Source organism: Haliotis cracherodii, unplaced genomic scaffold (assembly GCF_022045235.1).
Source record: "Haliotis cracherodii isolate W230 unplaced genomic scaffold, xgHalCrac1.p SCAF_11, whole genome shotgun sequence".
In the NCBI taxonomy this organism is placed as follows: Eukaryota; Metazoa; Mollusca; class Gastropoda; order Lepetellida; family Haliotidae; genus Haliotis; species Haliotis cracherodii.
The window spans coordinates 39518915-39545667 of NW_027266266.1; the positions used below are offsets into that span (position 1 = coordinate 39518915).

The window sequence follows — 26753 nt, forward strand, 5'->3', positions numbered from 1 at the left end:
AGACAATCCAGTGATTAGATCTTGAGATATCGCGGCAACACCGTTTTCCATCTCCAAAAGCAGATTTGCCTGCTGTGACCTTGAAAATGGGGTCAAGGTCACCATAACCGACTGGTGTCTGCGGAGTCTGTATATACACCATAGTTCCAAATATAAAGACAATTCAGCGATTAGATCTTGAGATATCGCGGCAACACCGTTTTCCAACTCCAAAAGCAGATTTGCCTGCTGTGACCTTGAAAATGGGGTCATGGTCACCAAAACCGACTGGTGTCTGCGGTTTCTGTATATACACCATAGTTCCAAATATGAAGACAATCCAGTGTTTAGTTCTTGAGATATCGCGGCAACAAACAGGTGGGATGTACGGACGGACGTACAGACGGTTGTGAATTCTATATCCCCCTCTACGCGCTTAAGCGCGGCGGCGGACAATTAGGAAGGACGTTTCGGTGTAGGTTCAACACCATTATCAAGCAGTGTTAGAAATTGGCACTAGTCCTATAGTCCTTGCCAAACTGCCCAATGGTGAAGGTATCATAAGGACTAGTAGAAATTTGCCCTTTTTAGGGGTTTTGCTATATGTTATCATTTTAAGGACTAGTGGATGAAAACCGTTAGTTTCTAACCCTGTCAAGCAAGTGATGAACAGAGAATGGTTGACAAGCATATATACAGGTATGAAGCCGTGCCTTATACCTGCCTCATTCCTGTATATACGCTTGTCAACCATTCTCTGTACATCACTTGCTTGATGATGGTGTTGAACCTACACTGAAATGTCCCTCCTAATTGTAATAAAGAAGTTGTTCATCCATATATCTTATCCTTACTTACTACTACAACTTCTCAAGGTCGTTCCGGGGCGTGCTTGTGTGTTGTCGATACAGGGACACAGGACACTGGTAAGAAGGCATACATTTATTTACATCACTAGACAGCATATTTACCACACATATTTACAAACTTCAGTATACAGGAACATAGAAGACAAATGCTCTTTATGTGAATTACAATGAATATTGAGTTCTTAGATAAGAAATGGCCTTCTTCATTTACCATTTACAAGAAAACCGGCACATTTGTCAACATTATTCATGATGGACACATGCAGCACTGAAAACAACATTTAATAGCATGAAGTGGATTCTGGCTGTCCCAATATCTGGTGATGCAATGACGATGAGTAGTTATATACAGATGGCTGCGTAGCTGATACATGTCTCCCACGAAGCATTGCTCAGACGGACGGGTCCAAATGATGAAGTGTTCGGCAAGCGTTTTAGTCTGAGTCGGACTCGGAAGCCGATGCTTCAGATGCTGTGGGTGAACTGAGGATCTCCTCATCTTCAGGCAGCTGAAACAAATATACACCCATCACAGCTACAGAAACAAATATACACCCCTCACAGCTACAGAAACAAATATACACCCATCACAGCTACAGAAACAAATATACACCCATCACAGCTACAGAAACAAATATACACCCTCCACAGCTACAGAAACAAATATACACCCATCACAGCTACAGAAACAAATATACACCCATCACAGCTACAGAAACAAATATACACCCATCACAGCTACAGAAACAAATATACACCCATCACAGCTACAGAAACAAATATACACCCATCACAGCTACAGAAACAAATATACACCCTCCACAGCTACAGAAACAAATATACACCCATCACAGCTACAGAAACAAATAAACACCCATCACAGCTACAGAAACAAATATACACCCATCACAGCTACAGAAACAAATATACACCCATCACAGCTACAGAAACAAATATACACCCTCCACAGCTACAGAAACAAATATACACCCATTACAGCTACAGAAACAAATATACACCCTCCACAGCTACAGAAACAAATATACACCCATCACAGCTACAGAAACAAATATACACCCATCACAGCTACAGAAACAAATATACACCCATCACAGCTACAGAAACAAATATACACCCTCCACAGCTACAGAAACAAATATACACCCTCCACAGCTACAGAAACAAATATACACCCTCCACAGCTACAGAAACAAATATACACCCATCACAGCTACAGAAACAAATATACACCCATCACAGCTACAGAAACAAATATACACCCATCACAGCTACAGAAACAAATATACACCCATCACAGCTACAGAAACAAATATACACCCATCACAGCTACAGAAACAAATATACACCCTCCACAGCTACAGAAACAAATATACACCCATTACAGCTACAGAAACAAATATACACCCTCCACAGCTACAGAAACAAATATACACCCATCACAGCTACAGAAACAAATATACACCCATCACAGCTACAGAAACAAATATACACCCATCACAGCTACAGAAACAAATATACACCCATCACAGCTACAGAAACAAATATACACCCTCCACAGCTACAGAAACAAATATACACCCATCACAGCTACAGAAACAAATATACACCCATCACAGCTACAGAAACAAATACACACCCTCCACAGCTACAGAAACAAATATACACCCTCCACACCAATAGAAACAAATATACAACCACCACAGCACTAGAGTGAGTGAGTGAGTGAGTAAGGTTTTACGTCGCTTTTAGCAATATTCCAGCAATATCACATCGGGGGACACCAGAAATGGGCTTCACACTATGTACCCATGACAGGAATCGAATCCAGGTCTTCGGCTTGACGAGCGAACGCTTTAACCACTAGGCTACCCGACCGCCCCCACAGCGATAGAAACAAATATTCACCCATCACAGCGATAGAAACAAATATATACCCATCACAGCAATACCGAATGGTGTACACCCACCACAGCGATAGACACGAGTCCTCATAATGATAACATATAGCAAAACCCTTAAAAAAGGCAACTTACTCCAAGTCCATACGGGTGAGTGAGTAGGGTTTAACACTGCTTTGAGTTATATCACATCGAGTCAGATTAATTTTGGAGAAAAACCCTATTCTAGTTATATCACATCGAGTCAGATTAATTTTGGAGAAAAACCCAACTGATGCACGTCTCAGACGTTTACCACTTGGGTGAAACCCACGAGATATGGGTATGGTGCTGACAAACCTTGAAACAATCAGGGCGAACCGGGATTTGAACACACAATCACAGGTTTTTGGCGTGCCCAGGAGACAAGTCTGCACTGCTAATTGCAGCCACCGGTGTCCCCATTAATAAAAGCAACTGAACAGCAAATAATGCATAATGTAACATTTGCTTAACTTGTGGACAGCCAAACTACAGTTTGATGTAAGTACATGTACAATGGTTTCATAAGGCAATACTTTTTGCTTAGTTGCTTGAAGATAGAATTTAATTTTATGTCGGAGGTAAAAAATATATATAATTGTCATGAGGCACATGAATGTCGCCATTTCCTAACGGGAATGTCTGTGCCACCAGATGTGATATAAGGAAGGGCCATAACTCTTATTGGATCTACAGCGATCAAACTTTACCATGTTTACAGCAAACACTTCACCATATTTTATTGATATTTCGCAATAAAGCCTCTTTTCAACACAAATTATTTTGATATTTCATGTCATTTTATTTGTTTATTTTTTCATCCCATTAGAGTCAGCAGTATCCAAAAATATTTAACTTTTGCTACTAGTCGCCCCAGAAACTTATGTACACCATTCAGTTTGCTGCCTAGTAATCACACAGAGGGAGGTACCCTCAGATGCTTATAAAATCAACCTTGTTGTCAACCTCTTTATTTCTATATATGTCCAAAGTTTTCAAAAAGAAATCTTCGATGGATTGAGAAGTGTAGTGTAGTGTAGTGTAGTGTAGTGTGTAGTGTGTAGTGTGTGTGTGTGTGTGGTGTAGTGAGTGAATGAGGGAGGTGGGTTTCCAGCAGAAAGAGAATTTACGGATGTCAACTTCTTTAATATGAGGAACACAACGTTTCGGAGTATTTTCTTACTCACTTGATGAAGGAGTAAGTATATACACCGAAACGCTGTGTTCCTCATAATGAAGTTCTGTATGTGTATCACTTCTAATGCCTTTCAAAGACTTAATACGCCAGCATATCTCATCGGGCGACACCAAAACTTGGCTTCACACATTGTACCCATGTAAGGGATCAATCCAACCTTTAGCCTGACGAGGAAGCACTTAAACTACTTGGCTACCACATCGCCCTGTACAATGATGGATGCCACACCTGATCCGCCTCTCTTACCTCTGCTTCCTCACTCTCGCTCCCGGAGTTCCTTTTGGCCCCTCTCTTGCTCTTCCTCCCCTTGGGGGAACTCTCCGCTCGCTTCTCCTTGCGGCCCTCCTTCTTGGCCTTCTTCTTGAGTGGCTTGTTCTCATCCGAGCTGGAGGAACTGGAGATGAACTCCTTGCTCTTGTAGTCGCTGCCCGCGCCGGCACGACTCTCCGTCAACTTCTTCGGGCTCGGGCTCACCTTCTTCTTTCTCTCTCTGAAAGATGAATACCGACATACGAATCTCTAGCAGCATTCCAAGATGAATATCAACATACCAATCTCTAGAGGCAAGCATTCCAAGATGAATACCGACATACCAATCTCTACAAGCATTCCAAGATGAATACCGACATACCAATCTCTAGAAGCATTCCAAGATGAATACCGACATACCAATCTCTAGAAGCATTCCAAGATGAATACCAACATACCAATCTCTAGAGGCAAGCATTCCAAGATAAATACCGACATACCAATCTCTAGAAGCATTCCAAGATGAATACCGACATACCAATCTCTAGAAGCATTCCAAGATGAATACCGACATACCGATCTCTAGAAGCATTCCAAGATGAATACCGACATACCAATCTCTAGAAGCAAGAATTCCAAGATGAATACCGACATACCAATCTATAGAATCAAGCATTCCAAGATGAATACAGACATACCAATCTATAGAATCAAGCATTCCAAGATGAATACAGACATACCTATCTCTAGAAGCAAGCATTCCAAGATGAATACCAACATACAAATCTCTAGAAGCATTCCAAGATGAATACAGACATACCAATCTCTAGAAGCAAGCATTTCAAGGTGAATACCGACATACCAATCTCTAGAAGCATTCCAAGATGAGTACCAACATACCAATCTCTAGAAGAAAGCATTCCAAGATGAATACAGACATACCAATCTCTAGAAGCATTCCAAGATGAATACAGACATACCAATCTCTAGAAGCATTCCAAGATGAATACCAACATACCAATCTCTAGAAGAAAGCATTCCAAGATGAATACCGACATACCAATCTCTAGAAGCAAGCATTCCAAGATGAATACAGACATACCAATCTCTAGAAGCAAGCATTCCAAGATGAATACAGACATACCAATCTCTAGAAGCAAGAATTCCAAGATGAATACCAACATACCAATATATAGAATCAAGCATTCCAAGATGAATACAGACATACCAATCTCTAGAAGCATTCCAAGATGAATACAGACATACCTATCTCTAGAAGCATTCCAAGATGAATACCAACATACAAATCTCTAGAAGCATTCCAAGATGAATACCGACATACAAATCTCTAGAAGCAAGCATTCCAAGATGAAGTTTACAGGGGATGGTTTATGTGCTATTTCTAAAAAGAAATGTTATGGGTAATAAGTTTGTTTGTTTGTTGTTTAATGTTGTCCTCAGTAATATTCAAGTTATTAGACATCGGCCTGTAAATAGTCAAGTCTGGACGAGACAATCCAGTGACTGATATATGTAACAATCCATGCTAAAGAGATGTGCTTACTAGGATCAGTATTGAAAATAGCACCTGCCTGTAGGACCGTGGCAGGGTGGTCTAGTGTCGGGTCCGTAGTTTCAAAGTTGTATGGTTTGTTTGTTTGTTGTTTAACGCCGCACTCAGCAATATTCCAGCTATATGGTGGTAGTCTGTAAATAATCGAGTCTGAGCCAGACAATCCAGTGATAAATATCATGAGCATCGATCCACGCAATTAGGATCGATGACATGCATCAACCAAGTCAGCGAGCCTGACCACCCGATCCTGTTACGACAAGCATAGTGGCCTTTTACGGCAAGAAGGGTTGCTGAAGACCTCTTCTACCCAGGAATCTTCAAGGGCCTCAAAGTTGTATGGGTCCTTATTGCCTGCAGTAAATTTGCATGTTGATTCCTTTGTCACATTAAGCTGCAGTTTTTAATGAGAGCCTGAAGAGCTTAGTCAGGGCCTGAAGTTTGTTGGTCCTGATGGTAGCCTGGCGATTATATTTATTTCAAACACCGCTAGGGAGGGGTATTGGAGGTTTAAAGTCTTGATACACAAGGCTGTATTGCGATATGTATCATGATATGTTGTAGTATTCCAAATTTTGAATTCAGAAGCAATTTGAAACATCAGTGTATGAATTGAAGTTCATTATCCAGAATCCCCATTGGGAGGTCAGTAAGTCACAATCTTATCAAATTTGATAAACTTGAATATTTGACTAATTTCTTACTTCTTTGGACTTCCTCCTCCACCTCCATCCTCGTCGTCGTCCTCGTCTGCGCTGGGTTCTTCCTCCTTCTGTTTCTTGTACTCCTCCATGGCAGCCTGGTACTCCTTCTTCGCCTCCTCCGCCAGCGCCTCGTACTTCTGCAGCAACAAACACACTCACTCACTCACCCTTCACGTAGCTAATCCTCAATCTAAAGAGCTCATCCTTTAGTCTAATCTCAAAGTAAAACACATTGTAGACCTGTTTAAGGGCACAGACGTGTGTCAGGGACTTTGGGGGTTCTGTAAGGAGATATTATAACAGTTGGTTGGTTTGTTGTTGTTTGATGTTTAATGCCGCACTCAGCAATATTCCAGCTATATGATGGCGGTCTTAAATAATTGAGTCTAGACCAGACAATCCAGTGATTGACATCATAAGCATCAACCAAGTCAGCGAGCCTAACCACCTGATCCCGTTAGTCGCCTTTTCACGGGTCAGATATTCTAACAGACTTGTGTTGGGGACAAGGAGGATTCATTATACTGGCAGGTTAACTTACAGATTTGTCTGTCATGTCCCTCCACATCTCACCAGCCTTCTTTGACAATTCAGTGATCGACAGCCCTGGGAATTCTGTCTTGATGCTCTCTCTGCTTTCATTGAGCCACAGGAAGTATGCCGACTGAGCCCGTTTAGGTCGGTTGGGGTCCCTGTCCTTCTTGCTCTTCCTCTTCCTTCTTCCTTCCTTCTGTAGAGAGAAAAATAGACGATCATGTCTGACTACTCAACATCCACATCTCATAGTTATGTCCCAACACGCAACACAACATACAGGCGGACCCAGATCTGAGATATCCCACCATGCTTCAACAAAACATACAGTCTGACCCAGATCCGAGAGGAACGTCCCACCATGCTTCAACATAACATACAGTCTGACCCAGATCTGAGGGAAACGTCCCACCATGCTTCAACATAACATACAGGATGACCCAGATCTGAGGGAAAAATGTCCCACCATGCTTCAACACAACATACAGTCTGACCCAGATCTGAGAGAAAAGTCATTGATCAGTTATATCACAGTGAGTCAGCTTGATGTGGGAAGAAAGCACAAAAAGATGCAGGTCTTAGACGTTGAGCCATTTGTTGAAACTCACAATCACACAAGCAAAGCTACCCTGGACTTGAACCACATCTTGCAAGTAATCAACTTCATTGATCCTGACAAAGGCATCAACTTACAACTGTCTTCGCAGACTTGGACTTCTTCTTCTCTTTCTTCTCTTTTTTCTCCTTCTTCTTCTCCCTCCTTGCTTCAGCAGCCGAGTCTCCTCCACTGCCGGCCGACCCCGCTGAATAGTCGGAGTCGGACGTCGACGACGTGGGAGGGTTACTGTCATACCTGCATACACAAATGAGTCAAATTCACAAGTCTTCTCAAACAACATAGAACTCAAAACTGCAGATCTTGAAACATTCTACACACACAGAGTGGGTGGCTATTTAGTCGTCCTCAGCCCATGTGAACCAACAGCCAGTCATATGTTGTGACCGTCACCATCTAAAAATTCCACACCCCTCCACAATCATGTTTATTCCAATATGGCCTTGTTGATTGGCAGATGATTTTCCTTACAGAATTGTGCATTCCTCACTTAATAATCTGTCAATGACCTAGAGAAAGTTACTTTCTCTTTGCCTGGATCCTTAAAGGGGGGCAACTCTGCAAATTTAAACTTCCTTTCTGAATTTCAAAATGTGTATGTTGTAATTCCATAGCGTCAATCTTATAAATTAATTTTAACATTAGAACTACATAAACTGAATCATCGGCTTATTTGGAAGTAACAGATTTGGTCGTGGGGTGACTGGGTTTCTTCAGGACAGACTGCTTGCACTCGACTACTTCCAACAAAGGCATGTGCCACATTTTGTGTGATATGCAGTCTAGAACTTCAAAAAAGTTTCACTTCTTGAGTAGTTTGTATTTACAAAATCTGTGTATGTTTGTTTTGTTAGCTGTTTTACCAGTACTCAGCAATATCCCAGCCACAATCCGACCTAGTAGATAATATCAACCAAGGTCAGGTGAAATGGAGTTTAACGCCGCGTCCAAGATTATTGCCCTTATATAGTAACATGCATGTACATGAGTGTGTTTATGTGGTTGCTTGTACTTGTCCGGACTTGTGCCGCTTTTATAGTGCTAGGCCACTGAGATACCATGCCTCAGTTTAACATGATACCCCACTCAGACACAGCATACTCCGAGCCGACCAGTCCTTGTTTTAGCCCCTTAACGCTGAGAGCTAGGCAGGGTAACAACAAGTACCATCTTTAAACATCTTTTGGTATGACGCAGCCGGGTTCTGCTCTCCACTCTACGCTCTACCACTAGACCATGGAGTGAGTGAGTGAGTTGGGTTCAACGCCACTTTTAACAGTATTCCAGTTATATCGCGGCATGTCAGCTTAATGTGGGAGGAAAGCCCGAAGTGATGCAGGTCTCAGACGTTTACCACTTCGGTGAAACCCATGAGCACAGGTATGGTGCTGACAAACCTAGAAACATAATCGGGGCGAACCGGGATTCGAACCCACAATCATAGGTTTCTGGCGTGCCTAAGGGACGCAACTCTGCACTAGACCATGGAGATATCAACTAAGTGTATGTAGGTAAATGCATGGACTCTTGTTTCAAAAAGCGATTGTAGCACAATGACAGCAGCCAGTCACACACACTTTATCATAGGCTCAGACAGTCACAGTGTTAAGATCTGTTAGTGAAGTGCGGCCCTGGTTAGTTGGCGTGTACTCACTCTTCAGCCACCTCGCTGCCACTTCCACCTGGGTTGTAGGACTCGTCTGGAGAAAAACAATGACACAGTCAAATATATACAAGAGTGTGTAAGTGAGATGGGTTTAACGCCATTTGTACAGTAATCCAGTTATGGTGTATCACCTTGATGTGGGAGGAAAGCCTGCAGCGATGCAGGTCTCACACATTTACCATGAGCACATGCTGACAAACCAAGAAACATAATCTTGGTGAACCGGGATTTGAACCCAGGATCATAGGTTTCTGGTGTGCCCAAGGGTTGCATTTATAGTCAGGAAGGTAATTTAAGGTACCGATGTTTACTACAATATCTGAAAAACTATCAGACCTACTCCATTCAAAGTTGGTATGAGATTATAAAACAGTCATACATAACTGGATATTACATTTAAAGACAATCGGTGCATGAATAAAAAATCTGTCTATTTAGCTATCACTATATTTCATCAACAACCAGACCTGTTCGGCACGAGCATTCATTGAAACAGCTATCTGCATAATACTACCCCTGCGTCACAGGGACATATGACACAGTTGAACCAATGAACTCAACTCGAAAGAGTCCATGGGAATCATGCATGTTGAGACGCCCAACGCTAACATCGTATTCATGCGTGCGTGATTCCCGTGCACCCTTTCGAGTTGATCACATCGTAGGTATCGGTGAATCGTTACAGCCCATACCCGTGAAGATCTGGGGTATAATATGGTTGGAATATTGTTGAGTGGGGCGTTAAACAACAAACAAAAACGTTACAGCCGTAATGTTTATCCATCTGCTTGAGGGTTGGTCCCAGACTGACTGTCTCACCTGAGCTGTCACTGTCGTCATCCTCGTCATCCACCTGGCGATTCTTGCCCTCCTCCTTCATACGCTCCAGGTAGGCATCGTGTTCGCCACCCTCATCACCACTGCCCCAAACGTCATCATCATCATCCTGGGTCTGGAAACACAAACAGTCAGTCTCACGCACACTCACACACACAGATTGTGTTGGAAGTCTATGTACTACTCAACACTGCAAAAGAGCGTAACTTTGACGAAAGAGAACTATTTTGGTCCTTAGCAAACGAAGAGTTGTACACATGGAAGTTCTTTGCCCAACTCTTCTTTAGAATGCTTCAAGAAAATACCTACATCATATGAAAAATTATACTACTCAAAAGAATTTAAAGAACACCTGATTCTTCCATATTGCTGTCATGCCACGATAGATTAACTATAGTTATATGAAAGAACCTTTAAACTTTTTTTGAGTTGTATACATTATTATTTAAGAAAAATGAAAATGATATTGTTCCCAGTTCCCCTCCATCTTCCCGAGGCAAGAGCGTTAACTGACTTTAAAAGTCCAGTTTCCACCCTTGCCGAAATACGCCATCTTCCCGTGGCAAGAGCGTTAACTGACTTTAAAAGTCCAGTTTCCACCCTTGCCGAACTAGGCTGGAATTCCTTGGCTCGATCGGAGCGCCACCAGTGGCTATTACGAGTTATGTCCTTTCTATGCCTCTCCTATTGACCAATCATATTCAACCTCTCGTATCACTTGCATTTGCTTCAAACAAAACGGTGGCGCCCAGTCAAGTCGGTCTGATTGATAATCAAGATCTATATTGTGATAAAACAAGTCTTACATCGCGAAGTGCATGAAATCACGTGAGCACCTTGATTAAAAGCATGAACAGATTAAGAAAATATCTGTTGACGAGTTAGCGGTGCACATGCTTTGCAAATACTGCAGTCGACCAAAATCTGCATGACACTTTACGAACCGGATTTCGATTTTGGTGCGCGATTTAGATTGGACTATGCATAGACTCGTTAGTCCAGCCAAAATGTAACTCCATAATACCAGCCTAGTTCGGCAAGGGTGGAAACTGGACTTTTATAGTCAGTTAACTCACTTGCCGCAGGAAGATGGTTCCCCTCTAGAAGCTTTGAATTCTATCATACTGCATGTTTGCATTATCTCACGTGTCATCTTCCTTTTAACACCAAACAGACCTTTTCAGGTCTTGTGATGAGATAGATAAAAGATTTTCCACATCTTTTATCATGAAAATAGCAATACAGAGCTACAGATAAACAGCATATTTGTGTAAAATACACAAAAAAAAAACAACCCAATTACTTTTCAAATAGAAACCCTAGAGTAAAAACTCAATTGCTCAAAGTTATCTGGAGCTATGGCAATATATTCTATTGATATTTACATTCTTGGAAATACATTCATCAGTTAGATTCATGTAAACAAAAAACTCAACACTTGATTCCATTGAACGTAAATGGCAAGATTAGAGTGAAAAATATATGAATGAATCACTGAAAATGAACTTAGTTTGATGCTGTTATGCTGAAACAATCAGTGCAGCGGTGCATCATGAGTTTTCATGCCAAGATGTGAGTGAGTGAGTGAGTGAGTTGGGTTTAACGCCGCTTTTAACAGTATTCCAGTTATATCACGGCATGTCAGCTTAATGTGGGAGGAAAGCCCGAAGTGATGCAGGTCTCAGCCGTTTACCACTTCGTTGAAACCCACGAGCACGGGTATGGTGCTGACAAACCTAGAAACATAATCGGGGCGAACCGGGATTCGAACCCACAATCATAGGTTTCTGGCGTGCCCAAGGGACGCAACTCTGCACAGCGAATCGCGGCGCCTTAGACGACTGGGCCACCCGTGCCCCCTGCCAAGATGTGAAACATGATATGATTTTTTCTGTATCACTAAGAGATGATACACTTGCCAAAACAAAGAATTACTTGTCGTTTAAAGACTCTCCCCCTCCCCCCCTCCAGCGTTTTTGTCACTAAAATATCTCAAAATGTGCTGTAATTTGCACTTGCCACTACGAACATGTGTCTACAGCTACCTTTTCCTTTTGAACCTGCTCTAAATTATTTATAGTCAAGACGTTTCTATGCAATTTGACATAAATATGTGTACCACGATACATATTGTATCGTGACCTACGGATTGTGATATGTAATGTATCGTGACCTTGCAGTTTTGTTTCACCCCTCGTAAGAAATGGCTCATTTCCTGGACTTACTCGTTTTTTCCCTTTTCCACCGATGTTCTTCACTCGCAGTTTCTTCTGGGCGACAAAATCGTAGAGTTTCCCATACTCGTCTCTGTACAAAGCAACATGGCACCATGAAAAACAGACCACAAAACTACGGACAGGCAAGGTGGCATAGAGGGTAAACGCCACGTTGAAGATTATGTCACTTATATAGCGGCATGCATGCACAAGTATGTGCATGCTTGTACTAGTCTGGACTTAAGCTGGTTTAACAGTTCTAGACCACTGAGATATCATGCCTCACCACTACCAATAGACAAGAATAAATTCTGCAATAAAAAGCAAGGGGACATTTGTCTGATATACCAGGGTTAGAAACTAACAGTTTTCGGCCACTTGTCTTTAAAAAGGGCAAATTTCTACTAGTCCTTGTGATACCTTTACCATTGGGCAGTTTGGCAAAGACTATAGGACTAGTGCCATTTTCTAACACTGTATACAAGTTAATTATTGATGAAATAAAACTACTCACTTTTCAAGACCGACAAAGTTGTAAACGGTCCCTGACTTGGATTCCACATCAAAGTCAAATGACCTGGTATTGCCGGAACTTCGAGCAAAATTGACAGCTGCAATCTCATCAAACCTGATGTGAATGGGAGGTTTGTGGACAAAGATGAAGCCTCTCTCTAGTGGGTACAACAGCCCTGTGGCTGCCTTGTAGGAACAACTGATTGCCTGAGTCCCGGAGTGGCTGCAAACACAAACAGGCTTCAATGTTATTTATCCTCTGCAGATAAGTTGGCATGGCAAAATCATTTTAGCTGTAGGTTCCAAAAGAAAGGAAAATAAATGTGCTCATTTAGCAATACTATCATATTAAGACACGCCATACACGGAGACCATGCCAGTCTCACTATATGGTGTGTCTTAATCAGTGCATGACAAGTCTCACGACATGGTGTGTCTTAATCAGTGCATGACAAGTCTCACGACATGGTGTGTCTTAATCAGTGCATGACAAGTCTCACCATATAGTGAGACTTGTCATGCACTGATTAAGACACACCATATAGTGAGACTTGTCATGCACTGATTAAGACACACCATATAGTGAGACTGGCATGCACTCGCTGCTATGTGGTTATTTTGATTTGCCCTACTCTCGTACCCGACAAATCCTCCTGGCACAGTGATTTTGCTCGTTGTGATGGCCTTGAATATTCTGCTGACCACTTCGTAATCCGGTCCAGACATCTCCCTGGTCAACTTGCCATCATACTTCTTCTCAATGTCCTCACTGGAAGCATAACATTATTAGAATGTCACCCTAACCGAACAAAGTGAGTGAGTTAGTCAGTTGTTGTAAGCAACACTCAGCATTATTCCAGCTATATGATGGCAGCCTGTAAGTAATCAAGTCTGGACTAGACAATCTAGTGATTGACATAATGAGCATCAATCCATGCAATTGGGATACAATGACATGCACCAACCAAGTCAGTGAGCCTGACCGCCCGATCCCATTAGTCGCCTCTTACGACAAGCATTGTCGCCTTTTATGGCAAACATGGGTTGCTGAAGACCTATTCTATTCCAGATTAGTTTAGTTTCTATTTTGACTTCCCATAATGTGAGTAGAGTCTCTCGACTGGATCAATGCAATAAAAGCGATAAACAAGGGGCGCTTGTTGAAGAATTAGTGAGTTGGGTTTAACGCCGCTTTTAACAGTATTCCTGTTATATCATGGCGTGTCAGCTTAATGTGGGAGGAAAGCCCGAAGTGATGCAGGTCTTGGACGTTTACAACTTTGGTGAAACCCACGAGCACGGGTATGGTGCTGACAAACCTAGAAATATAATCAGGGCGAACTGGGGTTCGAACCAACAATCATAGGTTTCTAGGCTGTCATCTGTGGACAAGTAACACCTACTCAGTCAGGTTCAGTTCGGCCGACATCTCGTCATCCTTGTTGAAGAGGAGAATGAGGAAGTGGTACCGTGTCTGCCCCTGCTTGATGGGTGGGTCGAGGCTCACCTGTAATAGACATCTTACTGTAATGACACAATCACAACACGCTACAGACACAATCACAACACGCTACAGACGCATTCACAACACGCTACAGACGCAATCACTCCACCCTACAGACACAATCACAACACGCTAAAGACGCATTCACACCACGCTACAGATGCAATCACAACACGCTACAGATGCAATCACAACGCGCTAGACGCATTCACAACACGCTACAGACGCATTCACAACACGCTACAGACGCATTCACAACACGCTACAGACGCAATCACGCCGCGCTACAGACGCAATCACGCCACGCTACCGACGCAATCACGCCGCGCTACAGACGCAATCACACCACGCTACAGACGCAATCACACCACGCTACAGACGCAATCACAACATGCTACAGACGCAATCACACCACGCTACAGATGCAATCACAACACGCTACAGACGCATTCACAACACGCTACAGACGCAATCACAACACGCTACAGACGCATTCACACAACGCTACAGACGCAATCACAACACACTACAGATGCATTCACAACAAGCTACAGACGCATTCACACCACGCTACAGACGCAATCACAACACGCTACAGACGCAATCACACCACGCTACAGACGCAATCACACCACGCTACAGACGCAATCACAACATGCTACAGACGCAATCACACCACGCTACAGATGCAATCACAACACGCTACAGACGCAATCACAACACGCTACAGACGCAATCACACCACACTACAGACGCAATCACACCACGCTACAGACGCAATCACACCACGCTACAGGCGCAATCACAACATGCTACAGACGCAATCACACCACGCTACAGATGCAATCACAACACGCTACAGACGCAATCACAACACGCTACAGACGCAATCACAACACGCTACAGACGCATTCACAACACGCTACAGACGCATTCACAACACGCTACAGACGCAATCACACCACGCTACAGACTCAATCACAACACACTACAGACGCATTCACAACACACTACAGACGCATTCACAACACGCTATAGACGCAATTGATACCAGGATGCCGTCAGGAACAAGACTTTAGAAGATGCCAGCCCTAACTAAACTCTTCAGGCCCTCCTTTAAAAAAACTGCAGCTTATTATGACAAAGAAATAGACACGTAAATTTACAGCAGGCCATTTACGCGAAAGGTCGTTCTGACGTGACCCGTAATGGGATGTCTTCAGATCTTTGTATAGCGGCAGCGAGAACTCACATCTGATTTAAATGAGATTGATGTCATACTATATGAAACATTACTGCAATACATCTCAATACAAAAGTCAGGCCAATACCCTTCAGAACTCGACAGGCAGTTTAGCAAAACAATGTATTTTCTCAAGTCATTCAATTAAATTAAAAGTCATTACAAAGCAATAACATTAGTTTTTATTATGTAACATGAATTGGGAAATTTGTATTTCCAATTTGGGAACAATTACTGACATTTTCTGTAGACTGAATATCGGCCTTTGAGCAGGCATCGATAAGTCCCTTCATACAGTCATATAGGACTATTCCTACATATATTATTCTTCCATACTGGTATACCTGAATCCTGAACATCGAAAGTTAAAACTGTACCATACACAAAGACTGAAAGTACGAGTTTCCATCATCAGTGCGACAGACAAAAGACACCCAACCATACTTATGGCAACCAAGATGTCAGAATCCATGTATGAAAACCCTGTCACTATCATGACTTATGGTAAATATACTGCTCAACATATTACTGTATTCATCAGTTATGCCAGGACATAACTTCTCTTGAGTAGTATATTAATATGCCATTCGGAAAATCGGACAAACGTGACAAAAAATTAATGTAAAGGTACTGTTTGTATGTTTGTTGTTTTAACGCCACACTCAGCAATATTCCAGCTATATAATGGTGGTCTGTAAATCATCGAGTCTGGACCAGACAATCCAGTGATTGACATCATGAGCATCGATCCACGCAATTGGGATATACGATGACATGCACCAACCAAGTCAGCGAGCCTGACCACCCGATCCCGTTAGTCGCCTCTTACAACAAACATAGTTGCCTTTTAAGGCAAGTTCCATTTTAAATACGACCAGACTATGGTAACATATGGTACACACCTCAGGCATAAACAACAATGGTACATAGTGCCGGTAACTATGGTAAATAATAACATTTGAAAAGTGTAAGAAGGGATGCATTTGAGTGTGTGTGAATATTGTTTTGTGCTGCATCAGCTGTTTTGTCCTCTCCAAGCTGGACAAGTCTGACTGAAGCCAGGCTGCTCTACTTACCACAAAGAACATCTGTCTGCCGTCCTTGTGGGGCAGCAGGAAGAGACGCAGCACTGTGGTATAGGGGATCTTGTAGTCAAATGTTTTACCATGCAACTGCAGGAATGTAGGGTACATCTTCAGGTCATAACGACCTCTGAAAACAAAAATAAATACTTAGAAATGTAAAAATCAAAGATGTGTTATTATCGCTGAATTATTACCTCAAAATAACAAGTCACGGGAAATGGGGTTTACCGTTCAAGATTATTATTATTATTATATAGCAACCAACAAGCACGTGTGAGTGGCGGCTTGTACTAGTCTGGTCTTATGGTGCTACTGATATACCATGCCTCAGTTTAACATGAATACCCCCCTCGGACACAGTCTATTGACTCCGAGCATTCCAGTACTTGTTTTAGCCCCTTAATGCCAGGCACCAGGCAGGGTAACAACAAGTATCATCTCTTAACATCTTTTGGTATGACACTGACGAGGATCAAACCACCGACCTTCTGCTCTCCAGGCGTACATGCTATTTTCAAGGCCACGACGGAGGTTTCAAAAGAACAAGTTGGTAATGTCACTGTTGTAACCTAGTTACATCCGGGCTCGACACTGCTCTTACCTTGGTGTGAGACACTGGATCTCCTGTAGCGTGACGATGGATTCGCCAGTTGCCTGGATGATGTCCGCACTCTCCAACACATTCTTGTAGAATTCCTGGACACAAAGACACAACGAGAATTTACTGCAGGAACATGTATTGGATGCAGTTTGGCTTGAAGGAAACTCAAACTGTATTTCAGTTATATCACAGTGTGAATGCTTGATGTGGGAGGAGAGCCAGAAGTGATGCAGGTCTCAGGTATTTACCACTTTGATGCAGTCATATCGTGTTGACAAACCTAGATCATAAACTGGGCAAAAGTGGGATTCGAACCCACGGTCAAAATTTCTGGACTGCCTAAGGGACATAACTCTGAAGAGTGAATTGCCACACCTTACACAGATGGGCCACCTGTGCCCCCAATGTTGGATGAACAAATGATGAACAAACGATGAATAAAAGTCTAACGATCAAAGTTTCATCACTTTTTTACATTTTTCACATTTAGTACCTAACAATTGATAAAATACAACACAATATACATAATCAAGTCTAGGCAATGTAGTCCAGTGGTAGTAGATACGCACGAGTGACATACCTTGCTGTCAGGGCATGTTTGTTTGTTTGTTTGTTTGTTGTTTAATGCAGCACTCAGCAATATTCAAGCTATATGCAGGCGGTCTGTAAATAATCAAGTCTGGACCAGACAAACCAGTGATTGACATCATGAGCATCAATTAACATGACTGTAATATGATGACATGCATCAACCAAGTCAGAGAGCCTGATCCTGTTAGTTGCCTGTTACAACAAGAATGGGTTGCTAAGAACTACTCTAACCCAAAGACTATATTCATAAGTCTTGATTGATCAACCCGTTTCTTCTACTGCTGTTGCAAAACAGTCTGGCTGTGGTCTGAAGTGCTGGATAGTGAATGAGAACAAAGCAGAATACCTGTACAGGATCGTTCTCGGCGTCCCTGTTGTCAGCAGGTATGTGGAAACGCATCTCCGTAAGCGAGACGGCAGCGTCATCATTCAGGTGAAATTCCAAGGTCACCTCATTCTTTGCTGTTGTTGAGTGAGATACATTTGTCAGGGGGACCTCAAAAGACAGGGACTTGTCCACTTCAAAAGTCAGTGCGTTACCTGAAATAACATGTATTATGTTACACTTATATACACAATCTCCCATCTCTAGGATAAACAATCATGTTTATGACAGATTCAATCAATGATTAATAAGACACATGGTGAATGAGTATGATTTTACGTCACTTTTAGCAATACTCCAGCAATATCACGACGGGGAAATTAACTGGTTCTTTATATTTTAGGTAAATACCGTATTCGACGTAATAAGCGCCCAGGGCGCTCTCAAAATTAGCATTAGGGAGCTCTTATTAGGATATTATTTTGAGTTGAAAGATCGTAAATTTCGTGGTTTATGCTGACAGCCTGAAATGTTTATATACGACAGACATATTTTTCCAGGATTTAATTGCCCATAATTAAGGGTGCATATGACATACGAGTGCGTATTATACACAAATAAATAAGTCTTGTGTACATTAATCAATTGGAAGGGATTCTAACTGAGATTGTTCATTAGCCAATATATTAGCAAATATCGCCGTGGGCGCTTATTACGTCGAATACGGTAGTTTTAATTGTTTGTCAACATGTCAACATTTTGAATATGTTGTGACAGGTATTGGGCTGACATTTGTATTGCAATATTTATTACAATAATGACTAATAAATTGAGATGCGTACAACATATTGCATGCGTTCTTTCATCTGTAATTTGCTATGCACCTGAATAAAAATAACACAAATGACTTGAAGTTATTTTAAATCTGAAATGGACCCAAGATAGGACTCTATACACACACACATTATTAACAACCTTGTGTTTTTCTGCCATTTCGTTGGATGTTGCTAAGGTCACAACACATGCGTAATACACATTTTATACATGGAAACAGGTCGCGAATACTTTCCTTTTTTCATTCACAGGAATCTAAAGATCCTATTTTTTCTAAATTCTGACTATCATATTTTCAATTCAACAAATGCGCAATATACCAGTATTTTCCAAACGTACTGTGAAATGCACTCATTAATATTTCAAATCGTGGTATTCTGGTAACACACCCCTATTAATGTTCTACCTTGAAAATGGGCGATACCGTAGTTCCAGCCTTTCAACGAGACATCCACTTTCTCCAATGAAGTCTCATAGAAGTTGGACACAAATCCTGACAGCTTCTCGAAATCCTACAAAGAGGAAGATGATGTTTATTTTCGGTTACAGTGACACATGTATTCCACAGGGGAAGATTTAACAATTTCATATGAAGCCAGCTGGTCCTGCTCCTTCCAAAAGTTAATGGCCCTCTTCCAAACTAACTGGCCCAAACAATTTATTGGAGGCCACGACAGAGCTACCGAGTCCCCGAAAATTTTAGAACTCCTCACCCCTAAAACTTCCTTTGCTGCACTCAGAGTTAATATCTTGGCTTCCATTTGCCTCATTTTGTGGCGAGTTTATGAGCAAATAAAGATGTAATTGTTGTTGTACAGAACATTAAAAAATGGCCCCGGTTGTGTCAGTCTACCGAGCCAACCATTCACGTGCCCTCATCCACTGAAATATTTACTAATCGAAATAACATGGTTCATAAGCAGTGTCCAATTAAAAAAGACAAACATACGCAGAGAAGGGGTGAAATTTTGACTAGCCAGACAGGCTATCTACTTTATGTTATAGCAAGCCTTACGTAAATTTCACTGGCCATGGTCCAATGGGCCAGAAGTTAAATTGACCCCTGTTTCACTGACAATTAAGATTCCCCCCACAATACACCCCTGGACACTGTGATACTCTTTTCAGTACATTCACGCATCAATGTATTATGACCAAAGTACTCACACCCTCTTAATCCTTACAAAAAGTTTGTCACATTTGTGCTGGTAAACAAACGTCTCTAACAGCTGATAGTGGTGAAATGATTTGAGTATGCAGAGATCATCTGATGCTAACCCTAATTGGATTTTTCGAGTTATCAATGGGATAAAAAGTGTAATTTCATGTGAAAAAGAGTTACAATACCACAGGGCGGGTTTTCTCTTCAACATTTTCGTCAAGTCTGTACAAAATAATGACGAGTGTATTTTATCATTACAATCAGAGACCTTGTATCACTAACTAATGGATATTGTAACACTGTGAATTGAAAGCATGGCTCATTATCAGCTTAGTCTTGCTGTAGACAATGGTAGAATGTTCGATGTCATCAGTGCATTAACAATTTGCTCTTCATGACGTTTTACGCATGAAAATAAATTGTGAAAAAAATTACAAATATCGCAATTTAGGGGCGGACAAGCGTAATAGCATAATTATGCAAAAACTATTACTATATGCCCAGATTGTAATGGTTGGTATGCCCATGACAGTTTTAACTTCAGCTATGACATCTTCCTGAGGCAAGGGAGATAACTGACTTAAAAAGTCCACCAACCACCCTTGTGGAACTGGGCTGGAATGTGGAGTTACATTTTGGCTGGACTAATGAGTCTATGCATAGTCCAGACAAAATCGACATCCGGTTCATAAACAACATGGCAACCACCTTGCCAAATTCGTTTGATTTCAGGATTTGCACAGCATGTGTACCGTCAACTGGGCATGGACATATTTTCCAAATCTTTTCATGAAGGTACTCAAGCGATTTGATGTACCTAGCGAGGGAAAACCCATATTATTACAATAAATCTTTATTACAAAAAAATTGTCTTGACCAAATCACCAATAGATCATAATCTACTAATTCTTAACAAATGCAATTTATATACATACATGCATCTTCCCGAGGCAAGGGAGTTGATGGACTATTCAGCGTTAGAAATTGGGACTAGTCCTACAGTCCTTGCCAAACTGCCCAATAGTTAAGGTATCATAAGGACTAGTTTTGCCATTTTTAAGGGTTTTGTTATATGCTATCACTGTAAGGACTAAAACAGTTAGTTTCTATCCCTGCTACTGCTGAACTAGGTTGGTATTATGGAGTTACATTTTGGCTGGACTAACAAGTCCAATCAAAATCGCGCAATGAAATCGAAATCCGGGTTCATAAACTGTCATGCAGATTTTGGTCAATTGCAGGATTTGCAAAGCATGTGCATTGCCAACTCGTTGTCAACAGATATTTTTCTAATCTTTAAATGTTTTTAATCAAGGTGCTCACTTGATTTGATGCACTTGCGATGCAAGATCCGTTTGATCACCATACAGATATTTATTATCAGTCAGACCGTCTTGATTGGGCGCTGCCATTTTGTTTGAAGCAAATGCAAGTGATACATGAGGTGGAATCTGATTGGTCAGAAGAAGGGACATAACTCATAATAGCCACATGTGGCGCTAAAATCAAGCCCAGAAATTCCAGCCTCATTCGGCAAGGGTGGACACTGGACTTTTAAATTTAGTCAGTTAACTCTCTTGCCTCGGGAAGATGACTTACATGATGCAAAAGACTAGCCATGCTCAATTATACAACAGTATCCACACACTCCACTTGTACGCACAGACAAAAACTCACCGTTTCTTTGAAGCCATCGTATCTGTGGATTGTATCGTTGTTAAGCTTGAACTTGAGGCAATAGCCACGTGCCCTCTTCAGCCACTGCGCCTTTGTGATGTCATTGCTCTGGTACTGGTCCACCTTGCCAGTCTTGGTGTTCTTGAAGATCACGCTGTTGCTCTGCAGCTTCAGACGCCCAGGGTTCTGAAACATTCATACTCAAAGTCAATCTCATCAAAATAGAATCTTAGTTCTCGCTACCAGTAAACAAAGACATGAGGACATCCCATCAGAGTTACAGATACAAATACCCACCAAAATATTCAAAACCCAATTACTTTCAATAAACTTGCGTGCAGAAATGCATGCTTTAAATGAAAAACTCAAATGTATAAATATGGCTCACGTAAATACCCAATTAAGCTTTTTCAGCATGCATGCAATGGAGCTAATTTCTGAAACACAATTATGGACTTATTTACTTTCCAAGTCAAGCTTATATATTTACAGGTGAGGTGAAATGGGGTTTAACATCGCGTCCAAGATTATTGCACTTATATGGCGACGTGCATGTACGTGTGTGTGTTTGTGTGGCTGCTTGTACTAGTCCGAACTGATGCCGATTTATAGTGCTACATCACTGAGATACCATGCCGCAGTTTAACATGAATACTCCACTCAGACACAGTATACTGACTCCGAGCCGACCAGTCCTTGTTTTAGCCCCTTAATGCCGAGCGCCAGACAGGGTACCATCTTTTAACGACTTTTGGTATGACGCGGCCGGGGATCGAACACCGGACCTTCCACTCTCCGGCGGATGCTCTAACACTAGACCACTGAGGCAGTCTATATATTTAAAACAGTTATATACATCCAAAACATTATTTCACTTTTTTAAATCTTAAAATGTTTTCTAATTCGGGGGAAAAACCCAATAGAGTGATGAATAGATGAGTGAAAAAATAATGGTTACTCAATGAAAAATGTAATAACCGAATTAAAATAGAAACCAGCTGTAGAAACTAACAGTTTCAGTCCACTTGTCCTTGTAATGATAACATGTAGCAAAACCCTTAAAAAGGGCAAACTTCTACTAGCCCTTAGGATACCTTAACTATTGGGCAGTTTGGTAAGGACTATAGAACTAGTGCCAATTTCTGGCGATGTATATTGTGGTCGCCTCTGTACTCTGTCAGCGACAATGTCTATGTCCATAACAAACTCTTAATCTCAGAGCTGCTTGTGTCACAATCAGTCTATCGAAAGCCTCGTGGCTCACGCAGCTGTTCAAAAATTGAAGGCAATTTACCGGATTCCGATTAGGTACTGCCACCTTGTCCTCAATTTACACCTTCAATTAACAATAGTAAGACAGTGATTGGGCTATAGTATCATGGAAACTGTTTGAAAACATTGATAACAATGTGACAACACTCTATCAGAACCATTTCTCAACCAATGTTCAATGCAAAATCACAGATATCAGATGACAGCAAGTGACTCTTGTGTCTGTATGTCAATGAAACTGTATATATTTATAACATGTAATTACTTATGTTATCATGGTTATGTATTTTATTTTGCTTATGAGATGATTAACATTGTACATACAGTATATTCAATGAACATTTGTTATTTATCGAGTAACATGTGGTTATGTGACTTGATCCAATGTCTGACAATCGAAATGCTTAAATAACTATGTACATATAGCAATAATATAAAAGTTGTGATCCCTTTTAGTTTGTTATAACCGTAGTTTACTGTATGTATAAATAAATGTAAAACCCAACAGCATAACAACACTGTGCTTAACACCCCTGCCTTTTCACCTTTCTTAACAAAGCATCTTACATATATATAATTACGATCAAATGAAGACATCAACATTCCAAAAAGTTTACTGAAGTGAACAATTTACATAAGCGTTTCTCGCTCAATGCAACTGAGATGTGCATGTCTCACTGTTGTGAGCTTATGAGACACTGAGGTAGCACATGAACAGAAGAAACTTTGAAGATAGCGTAAACAATATTTTACGCAAGATTATTTAAAAATATGTCTACCCACTGGTAAAATATACCAAATAGGCTGGTTTCGATGGGGTAAACATGTTCTGAATACCAAAAGATGTCAAAAAAATGATAACGTGTGAGTAAATTCGGTAAGACTTACAGCTGTATCAGTGCCGGGGGGAGGGGGGGAGAGTTGCCCACCTAGAAATAGTTTTATTTAAATCAAGTTGGGACAAGTGATACCTGTACAAATATTTGTCCCCCTGTCAAAAAAAGTTAACTTAAAGTACATATGATTAAAAATGTTAAAAGGATTGAGCAGCAATGCCTGCATATATAACTTTTGGAGGGGATATACGGGTGGAAGTCTTTCCGTAATTTCAATGGTTTAAAAAAATCAAGTGGAGCCCTGTTGACTTACAAGATGTCCCCTGAATTCCTGGACAACATCTGGGTATTCTTGAATGTCGCTCATGTTGATGGCAGAAATATTAGACACTCTGTTCCCTTGGCTGAAACAAATTGCTTTTCTGGATGAACAGTATCAGCTCCAGCCCCAACTCCCTACAAAGAAAAAACGAAACAGCAATAACTATAAAACTTCCAAATACAGATACTTGTCTGGTTGAAATATTGGGAGAAAACACTTTTGATTGAAGCTGCAATGCTTTAGTTTTGTTGGTGATTGTTGACATCTTATGATCTTATCACGTTCATTTGAACAACATTCACAAAACAGCTCTTCATGAAGAAATTATTTCATACTTTGAAGTTTACACTGTTTCTTTCATGCTGACTCGCAAGCTCGCAGGTTCACACAGTTTAACCAACGCTTTTAAATCGTTCACACTTTAATGAACCCATCCAAACTGACGTTCAATTCTTAAATACAAAACACCTACATGATAATATTAACTTTTCAATACTTTAGACTAACGGCACACAAAATATGTACTTATTAATAAATGTTTATTATAAGGGTGTAAAGTGCAACAGAATATAACGACATAATATATAGAGATCTATGCCTAGGGCTGACATGAAATGTGAAAACAAGTGAACACAATTTTGCAGTTGAACAAATTGGAGACATATTCTGTTGGTTACCTGAACAATACTTTGGTCGAACCCTGATTTAGACTGTATTCACTGCATTTTCATCACGGCACATATTATAGGGGGATGGTCGTGAAAAAATAATGTCAGCAATGGTATTCCTGGTGAACCAGCATTATTCATACGAGAATATGGCGGGAAATAATCTCAAGTGAAGAAAGTGTGTCGCAATACATGTCAGGTAAACATAGTTGTATCACAGTTAACAAGAGAATATTACCTGTAATACGTATATATTCACATGTTTAATCTTCTGTGCAACTTCTTTTTAAATGCCCAAAATATAAAATTGTCAGAATCTACTTTTGTCCTGTTTTTGATGACCAAAGCACGTTTATCCGCAGGAAACAGATGGCGCTGCGAGTAGTTGCTCCGCACAGCGATGTTGCTGTAACACGATATACGGAGTTTACAAAGAAAAACCATAAATTTTGTAGGTATGCTGTTTCTTGCTCTTAACTCAATTTATACCAACAACTAAAAGATCTCCCAAGCCACCAGATTGTTTTTGTACATTGAATTGCATTATCAATCACAATCTTACAGCAGCGAGGGCCTTCTTTCATTTTTATAATTTTATTGAAGTGTAATCTTACTCAGTGTTTTTAGCAATATGAAACACTAACAATATGAAACACTAACAAAGAGTACCAAACGAAAACAATCAAGATGAATAAATAAGTTAATTATTTGAAAAAAATAGAGCATAAATTTATGTACGCACAGTCGCACATACACAGCGTGAGAGTAAAATGAGTGGGTGGGTGTTGTGTCACGCCGCATTCAACAGTGTCACCGTCAGATTGGCCGTGATCAAGTCTGGACCGGACAAACCTGCGATTGATAGCGCGAGACACAGCGGGGGCACAACAGAGAAGTGTGAGTGAGTTAAAATTTAACGTCGCATCGCCATTATTTCTGCCATGTAGCGAGGAGGCCAAGTTAATATATTTACAATTTAGTTATTTATTTTTAAATTTTAGTTTTATTTAAAAACAAGTTGTGAAACATATTTGAGCATACTATATTTAGAAACAATTTATGAAACATATTTGAGCATTACAATATGATGTATACAGTTTTCAAACACGGGCTACAGGCAACCAGTAACCAAAGCTAGGCCACCTCGCTGGGGACTTACAGTTCCTCTGCTTCCTGCATGATACACCAGCAAGATTTACGTCATCACTTTAGCTGCTGGTGGTTGTGCGCAAAACTAACCAATATTAAAAAATATTCAGCAATGAGTTGGCTTAAAAACACTGGTTGATGATAGTTACATCGATTATTGATAGGATTACCTGTAAACACCATGTTTAAAGTAACACGGACAGCAACAGCTTGTAGAGTAGTGTTGAGTGGAACAGGACTATGGATTATGCCCTGCTACACCAGGATAGAAGAACCCCCTGTAGCTTTATCACCGGGAGGGGAAAACGAGTGGTAAGAGCTGTACTGACGGATATCAAATACATCTGTGTTTTTAGGTAAGTTTCTTTGAGACAAAAAGCTGACGGTTTCAAATTTTGAATTAAAAGTTGTGATTCATTAAAATTCTTCTTAAGACCTCTGCAATTCCATTGTATGTTGTGTTGTGGATTCATGGTGGTGCTTCCACAGGAGAAATGTCACGCGGAAGTGAGGAAGACTTTGTAATACTCCTATCAGTTTCGTGTGCAGATGGAGTAACCTCCATGTCCAGAGGACAAAGGAGTTATGGA

At 40.9% G+C, this 26753-nt stretch overlaps 1 protein-coding gene across 1 annotated transcript; it reads right to left on the bottom strand.

The window, feature by feature from the left end:
- Positions 1–906: 906 nt before the first annotated feature.
- On the bottom strand, positions 907–25396 carry LOC139456486 (FACT complex subunit SSRP1-like). Its single transcript, XM_071238221.1, has 18 exons — positions 25253–25396; positions 24338–24480; positions 21917–22102; positions 19484–19589; positions 18265–18458; positions 17328–17422; positions 16718–16853; positions 14298–14401; positions 13535–13663; positions 12896–13117; positions 12391–12472; positions 10148–10280; positions 9317–9362; positions 7740–7899; positions 7054–7242; positions 6513–6649; positions 4233–4476; positions 907–1357 (listed from the first exon to the last, which is right to left on the bottom strand). Exons 2-18 carry the CDS (start codon positions 24389–24391, stop codon positions 1283–1285), a joined length of 2292 nt encoding a protein of 763 aa, XP_071094322.1. The 5' UTR covers positions 24392–24480; positions 25253–25396; the 3' UTR covers positions 907–1282.
- Between the last annotated feature and the right edge of the window lie 1357 nt (positions 25397–26753).